The sequence below is a fragment of the Podarcis vaucheri genome (assembly GCF_965113315.1).
Source record: "Podarcis vaucheri genome assembly, chromosome: 1".
NCBI classification, from domain to species: Eukaryota; Metazoa; Chordata; class Lepidosauria; order Squamata; family Lacertidae; genus Podarcis; species Podarcis vaucheri.
The window spans coordinates 134,836,029-134,849,985 of NC_138759.1; the positions used below are offsets into that span (position 1 = coordinate 134,836,029).

The window sequence follows — 13,957 nt, forward strand, 5'->3', positions numbered from 1 at the left end:
TTCAGAATCCAGCTCATTGCCCTTCTATAAGCTGAAAGGTAGTAGACTAGCCAGAAACAGCAGAGAGGAGCTAGTGCAGGCCACCCCAAATCGAGATGCAGAAGGAAAACGGAGTTTTGTTTCTTGATCAGAGATTATAAGTATGTAGGCAATTCAAAATGGGAGAGGTACAATCTTTCATGAGTCCAACTCCTGTTAATAAGAGAACATGCATATCCTTGAATTATGCAAAACTCCTTATCAGACATAAAACCTCAGCGCCTAGGACTTGCCGATGGCATGGTCGGCGGTTTGAATCCCCGCGGCGGGGTGAGCTCCCGTCTTTCGATCCCAGCTCCTGCCCACCTAGCAGTTCGAAAGCACCCCTAAGTGCAAGTAGATAAATAGGTACCGCTTCATAGCGGGAAGGTAAACGGCGTTCCGTGTGCTGCGCTGGTGCAGGCTCACCAGAGCAGCTTCGTCACGCTGGCCACGTGACCCGGAAGTGTCTCCGGACAGCGCTGGCCCCCGGCCTCTTAAGTGAGATGGGCGCACAACCCTAGAGTCGGACACGACTGGCCCGTACGGGCAGGGGTACCTTTACCTTTTTCCTTATCAGACATTAGACAGAATGAAAAGCAGCTGATTAGAAATTTCACAAAATGAAAGTACCATGCCTTTTGGTGACAGCCATATTGCCCAAACGTTTTGTCCTCGACATCTGTGCATTGCTGGGTTCTGCTTTAACCCTTTAACTGTCTTAGTATGGTTCCTTACTTTGCCCTGGGGTGCTTCCAACACAAGAAAGATAGCTTTGTGGATATCTTTTTTGCTATAACTTTATTAGTGGTAGAACCCTGTTCGGTGAAAAGAGTACACTACAATTATAATATTTAAAAATTGAAGATTAAGATGAATGAAGAGGGGAGGGATTTGCTGAATTAACAATTGGAACTGGAATACAGAAAAGGAAGGCGTGAGGAGGTCCGGGAAATAAGCAAATGAAAAATATGTGATAGAAAGATTGAACTGTTTTTTTTAACTATTTTTATTTTGTATTTTGTATTTTTCTTTTTTCCTTTTATTCTGTAATTTTTCTGAAAATCTTAATAAATATCTTATTAAAAAAAGAGTACACTACAGGCGACTCTCCATTTAGGTGGGGTTACATTCAAATCCCTGTGCACATCAGTGAAATTGCATAAAATGGGGAATCGCCTGTATCAGCTCAGCAGTTGCATGGGGAAGAAGTTTCCCCTCATGTCAGCTGTGCAAGCCCCTCTGTCCCTCTGGACTCACATGAGCCAAAGGGACAGCAAGGCCTGCACAGCTAACCAGAACAGCTTACCACCCTGTTTAGTCCCTGCTCACTGAGTATCTCTGAAATGACCACCTTCACACCCTGCAAACAGTGAAATGGGGAATGTGGGTGAGCAATTTTGGCCCATCCTCATTGATACCAGAAGGGTTCTCATCAATGTTTTGATCCTTTACAGAAGCCTGTGATGACCCATCGCTCTTGAACAGAATGAAGTCTTCTAAGACCTCAACTCAAGATTTCATCCCTTCATTCTACTTTCTTTCTTTTCTTCTTTCCATCTGTTCACCTGCAGTGCTAGATCTACACATTTTCCTTCAGGGGTCAAAAGCCTGCACCGCTCCCACCCTTTGCCTGAGTCAGGAAACAGGAAAGAAGCAGACTGGAAAAGAATTCTCTGGGCAACATCCCTTTGAAATTTGGTTCCTACATTCATACTAAGAGCCCAACTTAGTAAAAGGAATTTCTGTTCCAGGATTGACTTAATTACCTGCCCACATCTATTGAACAGGACTCGTAGCTAAAATGTTTTTTCTTCATGCACTGCTAAAGTATGCGTCCGTATTCTGATCATTTGGGCTGGTGAATTAAAGTCATGCCATGCAGGTTTCAGTGCTCAGCACTTCACAGTGCCCTGCGGTAATCAGGAGGGTTTTTTCAAGGGTCTGGAATATGGAACCAGAAGGCAGAATGCTGGGCTTTCATCCTTAGCTGCCTTTCAGTATCAGATGATACAGAACCCCCAGAACAGCACGCAGAGGAGAGGGGGAACATTCTGTCTGGCAAGCCAAAGTGCTTGCTCTGATGGAACGTTTGATCGCCTTAGTGCAACGTGGGATTCTTCCCAAAGTGTCCTGTGGTTCCTTGAAGACTAACAAATTTACTATGGCATCATAAATGAACTAGAGCCCATTTTGGAGCCCCATGGCAATGCAGGGCACAAGGAGAGCCTTGCTAGACCAGACCATTTCCCACAGTGGCCAGCCAGATGCTCATGGGAAGTCCACCAAAGAGAGCAGGAGCAGCACAGTCCTCTGACCCTCTTCCTCCCCAGTGGCTTACACCACAAATGCATAGGTTTTTGTCAGCCTTCAAGGTTCACAGAACTCTTTGTTGGTTTTGGCATGCCAACGTCTTGCGGCTCTGCCTCGTTCTGGAATATATTAGGGCTCTGGTGCTTAGCCAGGAGTGCAGGCCGTGGTTGCACAGGCATTAATCAGAGAGGCTTTCTGCTCAAATTTCTCCATGCAAGGCATTTGCCTCTTCAGAGTTGCAGAAATGGTCTGTGCATTTTAAAAAAATTATGGGGTGGGGGAGAGAGAGATGAGAAACTAAAATGGCAGGAAGTAAAATGGCAGAAACAGTGGAGCAACCATGGCAGAGTGGAAGGTCAGGACTTTTCAAGGTCTGGTCCCTGGTACCTCGTAGACAATACTGGGCAGAGCAGAGGCAGAGATGCTTGTATGATCATGCTATTCCTTCCATGTTATAGTAGCATGTGTCTTTGCAGAGCTTTAGGTGGATGAAGAGCAGGCTTATGAGTAACAGAGCTTAAATGAGATATGAAAAGAATCCCCTATTCCATATGCTCTAGCAGAGGAATGCAAAATTCTTTCTCCTATTTCTGATAAGCACATTAAGTAGAGGCTCAAGGAAGCACATCTGAATTGCTGTTGAAGGTCAAACATTACAATAGGCAGATACACTCACATTTGCAGACCTGACTTCTTCCCTCTGCAAGTTGTCATGATACATAAGTGATAGGATAGTTAGCTTTCAAGCCTGATTTCAGCTTACTTCTGAGTTGTATAGAATTGTACTGTCTTCTTCAGGTATCCTTTGAATCCTCCTCAGGATAAATCAAATGTTATGACAAACTTGCAAATTTATCCCCAAAGAAATTGGTACCGTGAGCCAAATGACACAATTACATTTCGCCCTCATGTAGTCCATCTGGAGTTTCTGTTAAAGGGCATCAAATTCCACATTCGATTCATTTCCATTTTTATTTCTTATCTTTTACTAAAATCCAAACCTTTTTTTTTTTTACACAACCCTACAGTGTCATCCTGAATGTCCAGGATTTATATGGCACCACTCCTATATGACTGGCACTCAGACACATGGAGATACAGGAATGCAATTTTTACCACACTGAGGGGTATACGAAGGACCCTTAAAATGTCTGCACCTGCCTCCTTTGCTTGTAAAGCTTTGCCCTATGAACAAAGCACAGAAAGCGCCAAAGGCTCCTGCTAAGACAGCTCACTGCATCGCTGGCAGGAATCCTCTTATGCTAGGAAGCATTCCCCCCTTGCAACAGCACCCTGAAATGTGTCTCATTTGCCATCAGCCTTTTAAGTGTCCCACATCCCCTCCAGTGATGTCCATTAGTTTCATGATGCAATCAAAGGCAGAAGTGCGTGCTGCCTTCAGTTCCACGGTTCTTTATCCCAGGGCTATTTTTATCAGATAACGTAGCTGTTGCGCAAAGGACCAGTGGAAGGCGGGGGCAGCAATGACCACCCCCAACCAAAGGCTCCTCACAACTGCTTTACCCATTTAAAGAGAAGCCCTCGGGACAAAAGATGTAAAGAACATCGCCTCATGTCTCCTTTTGGCCTAAGATAAAACATAGTCATTCTGCTCATCTAAGCCATTGGCCTCCGTCCATGTATCTATCATATGTATATGCTAAATCATACAATAAACACTGGCATTGTGTTCCTATTAAGAAATGTTTCCTGCAGTATCTTTTTTTCCTTCCTGATTTCTGGAGGGAGATGGGGAGGGAAGGGCACTTCATGCCTACCAGCTCACACTTACGCCTTAACCATCTAGTGCTAATAATGTCGTGTGTGTGTGTGTGTGTGTGTGTGTGTGTATTGTAATGAGTATGAGTTACTCGTGCGTAAACTGCCGCCTTTCTATGCTTAATTGCCTTGGTTAAACCGTTCTGACTGCACAGCCCATCTCCGCGTGGCTGCCTCAGTCGCTAGCAGAATCTGTCTGTGGGCGTTTCTTAAACCTTTTCCAGCATAGAAGCTGTCTGACTCCTAGTCGCCTCCTCCTCTCACTGCGCGGGAGTCTTCTGCGCAGGGAGGGCGTGGGTAGTGGAGGACCTGTGCTCTCCTCACTGATGTCCAGAGAAGAATCCCGGAGCTCTCCCTCCGCTTCCCCCATTTGCCCCCCTTTATCCCTGGTGTTGCACTGATTTCCTTCCTCCTCTACCGAGCTGCTTCTCCCCCTGGTGCTGGGTCCTTCGCCTGCAGAATCTGGGAGCCTCCCCTTCGCCTCTCGCTCTGATGTCAGCTCCCTGACATATATATACATATATATATGAAACAAAGTTTTGAAGCCAAAGTGGAAAATGAAGAAATCAGGTAGTGAGAAATATAGTGAAAGGGACTTCAGAAATACAGACCAGGAATGAAAAAATCAGGCAGCAAAGTTTCTTAAAGAAAAAGTTTTTTTTATTTGGATTTTTGTCAGACAAAAAGCAAATAGGGTGCATTCGGGAAAATGAAGAATGCCCACCCCTCCTTGGGGGTAGCTAACTCATATACCTTCTTGCAAAGCACAGTTCAGCCCCTTGGCACCCCTTTAGCCAATGATTGACAATTTCCTATGGTCATTGATGCATATTCATTAAAGCTCAACCAATTAATAAATTGGTGTGTCCTTTCGGTTCCAAGTTGCCTATTCCACTAGGTGGCGCTACTGGCTTATAACCTATTTACCAGTTCCTGGAACTGGGCTGAGCAGGTGTTTACTGGAAGCGCATCCTGTGGTTTTGACAGTTTCTCTAAGTGGTTAGCTATGTCCTGTTTGTCAGGGGTCGTTTCTCAGAAATGGCTTAACCTCAGGTGCAAGCTACCCTAACCGCATCCTTGCAAGCTAGCTGCCTCTACAAAAGGTGGCAAAGTGGTAAACAGGAGAAAGAGAAATGTGCTTTTAGCTTTTTAGATGGCTCTATAATATGGCTTCAGAGGTTCTTAGCCTGGCTTTAGAGGTCCTTAGCCTGGCTCTCCATTGGTCATCCTGACCTTCAGCCCTGCATTCCCCCCTTTCCATCACGAAAATGCTGACCGGTCACGGTTCCCCATTTTCGCTTGATGGACCTATAGGTACAATATCATAGAGAGCCAGGAAATGTACACTTCTGTGGATACACGGGCCTCCCTCTATGACCCTGTCAAGTCTTCAAATATGGTGCTGGGGAACCACGTAGGTGGTGTTCAGAATCTTGACCTCGCACGCATACCCAGCACTCAGACCTGTTCAGGCTCTTGGCCACAGCCGTGGTCATGTTCAGGAAGGTGTTCTCCCTCCACCCGGTGGCCATCTGAGAGGCGAGAACCATCAGGAGGCAGGGTATGATCCACATCCTGATTCGAGGAATGTTTGGTGGCCCAGAACAAAGAACTGTACCACCAACACAGAAATACCACAAAAAGGGTAATACCACAGGCCAAAGGGATGGGGGCCCACGAAGGCCAGGTCATGTGGGCCTCTAACTCCTGGCCCTACTGAGGCGTGAACAGCGTCTACACACAAAACGTTCCCACTCTACACAAGGAAAAGTGGCCGCCTGGCACTGATACACTGTTAGGCCTCAGGAGTTATAGGGATGGCAATAGACTCTGTAAAGTTCAAAGGCTGGTCCTACTGGGTGGAGGTCACCTACGTGGTCTCTGACCAGGGCCTATGGAGGCTGAAGCCTGGGGTGGCAACCCTTATGCAGCCACAAGAATACCCTACCACATTCAAGGGTATTATGTGTGGAGTTACCAGGCCAGGTATTCTTCCGGGATTATGGGAGGCTCGAGCCACCACGACAACCACAGGTGGGGCTGCAGGATTTACTGGCACTTGTTCAGCAATTTCAATGCGCACCTGGTTCAGGCTCCCTCCCCTGCAATATTTGCATTAAGATAGGCTCCGTCCCATGCAACACCTGGATTAAGATTAGGACCTGGTCTACCAGATGGGGTTGGTACAGTGCTCTACCCCCTGAGTGACAGTTGGTTACCCCCCCCACAACAGCAAGAGCGGTCCAGAACTCGATAGATTTCGACCGTCTCTGCAACTTCCCGTAGGAATAGTACCCATGTGCACTGGACAGTGGTGTGGAAGAAAAGCCACAGTGGGGTAGTGGGATGTTTCAATACGGCAACCTCATCAAACCCCTGTTCCCAATAGCCAATGAGCACGCCATTTCTTACCACTGGCAAGACGAACCAGTCATAGCAGAGGTCCGCAGGCCAATAGGGTCGGTATGGCTCAGTGGGGTCAGGACAATAGGACATAGAGCAAATCAATACAGAACATAATAGAGAAAAGGGGAAAGTCCTTGTGAAAGTCCTTGTGATGATCAGTCGCAGGATCTAGTTGCCCGTGGCCTAACGCGTTTCCGGTAGCGTCAGACACAAGGTGATGATCAGACGCGTGTGATGCACCCAGGGAATCACGTCAGCTATTCTCACCGCAGTTGGGATGGAGAGGAGGACGGTATACGGGTCTCGCCACTTGGGGATGAGGGGGTTGCGCTTCCACGCTGTCACCCGGCTGGAACTGGTGTACCGGCTCAGCGAGACTGCACGGTGTAGGCTCGAGGTAGTACCTGGAAAGGGAAGCAAACACACACGGGGACAGGAATTGCACTTGTTCCTGAGTGATGTGATCTCCCACCCGCCCCAAACTGGCGGGGATGTCTCGGATGAAAGCGGGTGGTCTGCCATACAAAAGTTCAAAGGGTGATAGTCTCAGTCTCTTGGTTGGAGCGCTCCGAATCTGAAACAAGGTAATGGGCAGGACATCTATCCAGTGTAGTCCCGTCTCCTGGGTCAGCTTGGCCAAGTGGGTCTTCAAGGTGCGATTCATAAGTTCAGGTTTTTCCCAAACTCTGGGGTCTGTAGGCTGCGTGTAGCCTTCAGTTTATCTGCAGCGCCTTGCACACTTCTTGCACAACTTCATCAATGGAGGCAGGGCCATTGTCACTGCCAATACTTCTGGGGAGGCCACTGTCCAACCCGTCAGGGTGCAGACAAACACAAGCAGGTATTTGATGCCCCTAACTGGAGGTAGTTCAGTGAAGTCCACAATCAGGCTTTCCATAGGGGTAAAGGTCACGTGTTGTACACCCGGTGGGGGAAGGTGGCCTTGCCTAGGGTTGCTCTTGGCGCACAGGACACACTTTTGGGAGATAGCAGCAATTAGTTGGGATAGGTTGGGGATGTAGAGTATTCTCCCAAGGTGTGCTTTAGCAGCTGGGCTTCCTACGTGAGTAGACTCGTGGTAGTTCTTTACAATCACGCTGGCTAGATGCTGGGGCACAAAAACACGGTTGTCTGGTAGCTGGAACCATCCCTCCTGGAGTGTTGCTCCTTCCTGGCGTGCCCACTGTTGTTCCTCCGGTGTGTAGCGTGGTTCCACATCGTCTGGAGTGAGTTGTGGGATGAGGGCTGCGTTGAGTGCTGGTGGAGGTTTCAAAACTGCTTCACGAGCTGCGTTATCTGCCTTCCGGTTGCCCCTAGTGACCATGTCCTGGCCTCTCCGATGGCCTTTGCAGTGCATCACGGCAATCTCTTCGGGACCCCATGCTGCTTCCAGTAACGTCTCAACTTCTGGACGTTAGCCTTGCATCCAGCTGCCAATTGCAGGGCAATGCCTTTTGCTGTTGGACTTCGCCTCAGAGCACAAACAACTCTTGGAGACTTTGGCTTTCTTAGAACTCTTGGAACGGCTTGCCTGGCTTGCACCCCCACTTCTGGGTGCTCTGCTGCCTGAGGAACAACTTGTAACTGCCTTCCTCTTCCCTTCTCTCAGCCTCTTTCCAGCCCACAGTCCATCACACAGATTTATTGAAGCGTAGAAACAGCTTCCCAAAACAGCCTCAGCCCCCTCTGGGCTTGGTACTTTTTCTGGGCATCCTCTAGCCCCCTCTGGGCTTTCTGGGCGTCCCACAGCCCCTTCTGGGCTTCCAGCCCCCTCTGGTCTGGCTGCCACTGTGGCCTGACATGCTGTCTTCAGTGGCTGCCACGCTACCCAGGGCTTCCTCCCTTGGAGTATTGCCAACAGCCAAGAATCAATGCTGGCCCTTAAAATGGCTAGGACCCTTTGGTCTCTCTAGAACATCAGGCACGTCTGCTTCACAAGCTTCCACTGCGCCTGCAGACTTCTCAATGGGTTGGACAAAGCCTGTTTCAGCCTGTGTACCCCTTATATTCCATAAGGGTGAGAACCGAATGGGGCACATTCACATGCATCTCCTGGCCAAACATGAACTTGCCTGCTTCTTCCACTAGTGTGACGGTGGCAGTGACAGCCCGCAGACAGGGTGGCCAGCCTTTCACTGTGGAATCTAATTGCTTGATAGTCTCAAAGGCTTCTTGTTGGGCCGGTCCCCACTCAAAGGGGTCTCTTTCTCTTCCTCTGGTACTCTCATTTAGAGGTTTTGCTAAAATACTGAAGCCTTGGATCAGGATTCTACAAAAGCCTGCTGCTCCACAACTTTAAGCTTGTCTTTTAGGGATATCACAATCTCTGCCTTTTCTTCCAGTGACCTTCTGACAATTTCTAGATGGTCAGTATGTTCAGCAAGTTGTCTGGATAAATTAGCTAAATCTTCATCCCTTCTTTTGCATTTTGTAAAGTGAACTGGTTGTGTGAATCTTTCACTGATTTCAGCTCATTCACAAAACTTTGTTCTCTGTTTTTCTTTTAATTTTAGTAACTTGTTCAATTTCTCCTTTACAGAGATATGTTCATCAACCTGGGATTTAAGATGGTCTGTTTCCTCCTTACATTCTATTTCTGTTTCTTGCAAATTTTTAGCTGATTTACTTATTTGTTCTTTAAGCAATTTAATTTGTGAGTCAAACTCCATGAGTTTGTTGTTTTAAGTAACATCACAAGTATTGATTGCAGAATGAAGATCTTTAACTGTTTGGCTAGTCTCTTTGTTTTGCCTAACAAATTCTTCATTCTCTTTTGTTTTACTAGCGTTTTCAATTTTTCTTTTTTTCTCAGCCAGTTATGATTTTTATTGCATTTAACTGCTCAGAAAGTTCTGAAAGCTTTCTGCCTCCACTGTTCACACCTTTGCTTTGTAGATCTTTCAGTAACTGGACTTCCCTTTCAGCCTTAGACAACACTATTTCCCTGTCTTGCATTTCATCCTCTTTGCACTTGATCTGCCATTTCAGAGTATTAATCTTCTCAGAATACACATTTGTATTTGAAATAATAGCAGAAATTTCTTTGTCTTCTTCAGCTAAAACCTCTCTGAGGTTGTCAAATTCTCTTCCATGCCTCTGGAGGTCTTGAATTAGTTGAGACCTCTCTTCTAAATGACTTGTGTTTAATCTATTAAGTCCTTCATTTGTCTGCTCAAGATCCTGTTACATTAATTCTATAGCAGCATCCTGTTTCATGGTCTTTTCTCAAAAGTGGGTATTTATTTATTTTTTCCTCTGTTAATGCAGTAATAACTGCTTACTGTTCTGTACACTCTTCTCTATAAACACTGCACTTCTTTTGGACATCTTCCCTCTCCAAAACCTGACATGAGGGAGTGACTTTGCAATGTTCAGTCCTGCATTTCTTCAACCGGGGGGGGGGGGTTGTCATCTACAACCTTCAGCCAGTTGTCTATATAGGGGATCTGGTCAGGATGTCCCCCCCTGGTCTATGCCATAGTCTCCGCTGAATCCTTTCTTGAAGTTGTTTAACATGCATTGAAGGGAAATTACTGGACCTTTCAAGCCTCCCCCTCCCATTTTCAGTATGGCCCTATACAGCGTCCCCACACCAAACACTCACACATTCATTTCGCAACTTTTCTCGCCCAGGTGCGGTCGCCCGACTGGGAAACGGAGTACTTGTTGCTACGACCCCAGGGGAATGCCCCGGGGTAACACACATACATGCACAAAATGCCTCTCTCGCCAGACGTTGTACCATACACTAACCACCCTGTGCCCCCCCCTTTCTCTCCTTCCTAATACTAAAGCGTGGGTGGTTCTCAGGGGTCAACCCTTCTACTTAATGCCACTATCCACGCTGGAGATTTGATCAGAACCTCCCTTCTCCTTAATTAAAAGGAGGATTTCCTATCCCCTCAGGGCTTGTTGCCATGTACTCACCCCAGCCGGCTGTTCTCTGCCCTGTCCTCCCAACCTCGCCTCTTCAAATCCGTTGTCCTCTGTCCCAGGATACAGCAAGAGGGTCAAGTTGCCTTCTGTCCCCCTCCGAAGAAAAGGTTCGGTGTGCACCTGGAAGCCAGGAGGTCTGTTGGCCCTCCGCCGTCACTGCCCAGAGGGCAAGGGAGCTGCCTCCTGGTCTCTGAGGACACTTAAAGTCCTTCTGATCCGAGTCACTTTTGGCACCAGAAATGAAAGGGACTTCAGAAATACAGACCAGGAATGAAAAAATCAGGCAGCAAAGTTTCTTAAAGAAAAAGTTTTTTTTATTTGGATTTTTGTCAGACAAAAAGCAAATAGGGTGCATTCGGGAAAATGAAGAATGCCCACCCCTCCTTGGGGGTAGCTAACTCATATACCTTCTTGCAAAGCACAGTTCAGCCCCTTGGCACCCCTTTAGCCAATGATTGACAATTTCCTATGGTCATTGATGCATATTCATTAAAGCTCAACCAATTAATAAATTGGTGTGTCCTTTCGGTTCCAAGTTGCCTATTCCACTAGGTGGCGCTACTGGCTTATAACCTATTTACCAGTTCCTGGAACTGGGCTTGAGCAGGTGTTTACTGGAAGCGCATCCTGTGGTTTTGACAGTTTCTCTAAGTGGTTAGCTATGTCCTGTTTGTCAGGGGTCGTTTCTCAGAAATGGCTTAACCTCAGGTGCAAGCTACCCTAACCGCATCCTTGCAAGCTAGCTGCCTCTACAAAAGGTGGCAAAGTGGTAAACAGGAGAAAGAGAAATGTGCTTTTAGCTTTTTAGATGGCTCTATAATATGGCTTCAGAGGTTCTTAGCCTGGCTTTAGAGGTCCTTAGCCTGGCTCTCCATTGGTCATCCTGACCTTCAGCCCTGCAATAGCACACCATCCCTTTATATTTCCATCTTGCTTACCACACGGGAGGAAATTATTTCAGGTAGCAGACCGAATACCGTCCAAATCTGATTTGTGAGATTGTGAACCACAGAAGGTTTGTTGTCAAACACAGGTCTTTTAAGCAAGGTAATATACTTTATGTTCTTGAATGGAAAGGCTTAATAGTTTATCAGTGCACAAAACAAAAGAGGCATTTTGTCATAGGTTTTCAGGCCAGCCTACAATGCTGTGCAATTCCTAGCATTTCAAAATGGGATGGTGTAAAAGAGTTGTTGCTTCATTACAATCTTTGCTTGTGTTTGGATGATCTGACATTCCAAGGATGTCTCAGAGAAGATTGGTGCAGTGGGATAAAATTGAGATTCTGCCTGATCTCCTGGAAGTGAATCATATCCAGTCATTTCAGGACTTGTCTAAGTTTCTGCACAAAAGTTTTATTTGCTGGAATGCCACTAGAAAATCCTCCCAAGAATCCTTTTTATCTTTTTTTTAAAAAAGCACTGGGCATTGCCATTAAGATGGTGTGCATGTGCCGTATCTTGTGATCTATTATGTGGGGAAGGGCTTACCTGCACCCCCCCCAATATATTATTCAAGTTGACACCCCTGGAGTCATTGACAGCTAGGGCTGGCAATCTTAAGTTCAGTTCTTCGCATTTCCACAGCAATTCATGATTTTTTCTCTTTTTTAAAAAATACCTTGAGAAAATTCATCAGGATTTCGGTACAAATTTATCCTCCAGCACATTGCTTTGTATTTTTCTTATGCAATTTCCCCTATTGTGCACATTTTGTAAAGCAGTTTCCTCACACAAGCATATTTTTGTATATTGCCTCCACTGATATATGCATTTTTACAGTGGTGGACTCTGGGCTCCTGAATTCAATGGCGCCGCCGTGTGCAATGCTAGAATTCAGTTTCCCTGCCTCTTGGGCTCCATTCTACAGCATTGTAGGGGCTTCCTCTGCAAAGCGGCGCTCAGTGTGGCCAAGCTGGTTACACTACCCTAAAACTGCCTCTGATTTTTGTGCACAACATATACATTTTTGCCCTCATAACTTGGCTAGAGAATTCTACTGCAAAATCTGGAGAAGGGTAACTGTTTTTTGGTTTACTTCCTCACCCCCCCCCCAAAAAAAGCTGGCAGGTTCACTTTTAAATGCAAACTGAATCCAATTTCTCCTCCACCCCTATAGACAGTGTGGCTGCTTTGCCTGACCCCCAATACCATTGCTTTCCAGGCCAACTCAGTCTTGCTCCTAGCTGCTCTGGGTAGGGATAAATAAAAGTACCTTTAGTGCCTTTCAAACCAATTTTTGGAAAATCAGGTGCTGCTTTTGGATAAAATAGTATATTTTGAAATGCCTTGGTTAGTTAATTCTGGTATGTTGACACATACATTGCCTGTCCAATCCTTGACACATTACCCTTTTATCTAAAAGTCCCATGTGGGAAACACGCTATTTGCTTGAAGTCCAGAAGAAGGCCTTCATTACTGGGCAGGGAATAATATGTTTCCTAGTTGCAGCTGCAACCCGCTAGAGAGAGAATAGCTTGATGTACTGTTTGCTCAAGACAACAACCTAAACATTAGCATATGGTTATGGTAAACATCCCTGCAATTCTCTGTGCCCAAAGAGGCCCCCACTGCAGCACAGCTAATACAAAACACAAACACCACAAATCCTAAAAACCTAACTTTCATGTCTTATGTAGTACTAAAAACTAAACATGACAGACCTTGGCAATCAAAATCTAAAGTATCCTGAAACCACAAAACACAACTTTGCAAATAGTGGAGAGTTTGTCCAAATAAATCCCAATCATGCAACTATAACAAAAATGCCACTGAAGTATAATTTATGGCTCTGAAGCAAGCTCCCAGACGTCCCTGTGCAAAACATGGATTTGGAGACACCCTCAGTTTTCACTGAGACAATTCTGGTACCAGAGATCAGGCTATCCCAGCTCCCCTCCTGTCCTAGGTATCATAGCAGCTGCAGGTTTATATTACAGACTAGTGTTCCTTAACCATTTAAACTACGTGTTGTTCTCATCATCTGTCAGCCATCAGAATAAAAGATGCAATATGAATACACTTTTCACTCATACAGCACAAAAACCTACAGCCTGAGGTGGAGAATTATCCACTCCCAAGAATGTTATTCCCTTTGGGCCAGAATTAAACAGGGATAGGGTAAATTTGTGCTTCCACTCCAGTAAGTTTTTGCAGAACCAGGAATAAATCCATTGTGCGGCACCAAAACTCTGGAAACCCATGATTCCATAGTGAACACACATACACACACACCCTGTAGGTGCACAAGCAACTACCAGGCCAGAGAGGAATGGCTGCTTGCATCTTTATATAAGAGGCAAAGACAGGCAGGATGCAAGCAGTGTGTGGTTTGCTGTGCTGTGCACTCCATGGCTGAAGATCAGCCCAGAAGAAGAATGGAGAAAAGATGGCCTCCCCCTCTTCTGATCTCTTTCAGTGCATGCATTGAAATGTAATGGATCGTGCTCATGGTTTCCATTGTATTTACAGTGACATGGGAAGCGAACCCTACCATGCAGAGAGGA

The 13,957-nt window shown here is 46.1% G+C and overlaps 1 protein-coding gene and 2 long non-coding RNA genes across 5 annotated transcripts in view; 1 reads left to right on the top strand and 2 right to left on the bottom strand.

Annotated features, from left to right (window-relative positions):
• Nucleotides 1–1,467, bottom strand: LOC309525243. The gene is made up of 3 exons (XR_014216118.1): nt 1,118–1,467; nt 608–857; nt 1–253 (listed from the first exon to the last, which is right to left on the bottom strand). It is a non-coding gene; the product is annotated as an uncharacterized lncRNA (long non-coding RNA).
• MLPH (melanophilin) overlaps nt 1–4,035 on the top strand; it is a 74,994-nt gene extending 70,959 nt beyond the window's left edge. For all 3 annotated transcript variants that reach the window (XM_082240365.1, XM_082240363.1, XM_082240364.1), the window contains one exon: nt 1,476–4,035. In XM_082240365.1, coding sequence (XP_082096491.1) covers nt 1,476–1,502 — 27 coding nt within the window. In that variant the 3' untranslated portion in view covers nt 1,503–4,035. The remainder of the gene's footprint in view (nt 1–1,475) is intronic.
• LOC309525721 overlaps nt 1–13,957 on the bottom strand; it is a 115,965-nt gene that overhangs the window by 75,429 nt on the left and 26,579 nt on the right. The window lies entirely within an intron of this gene.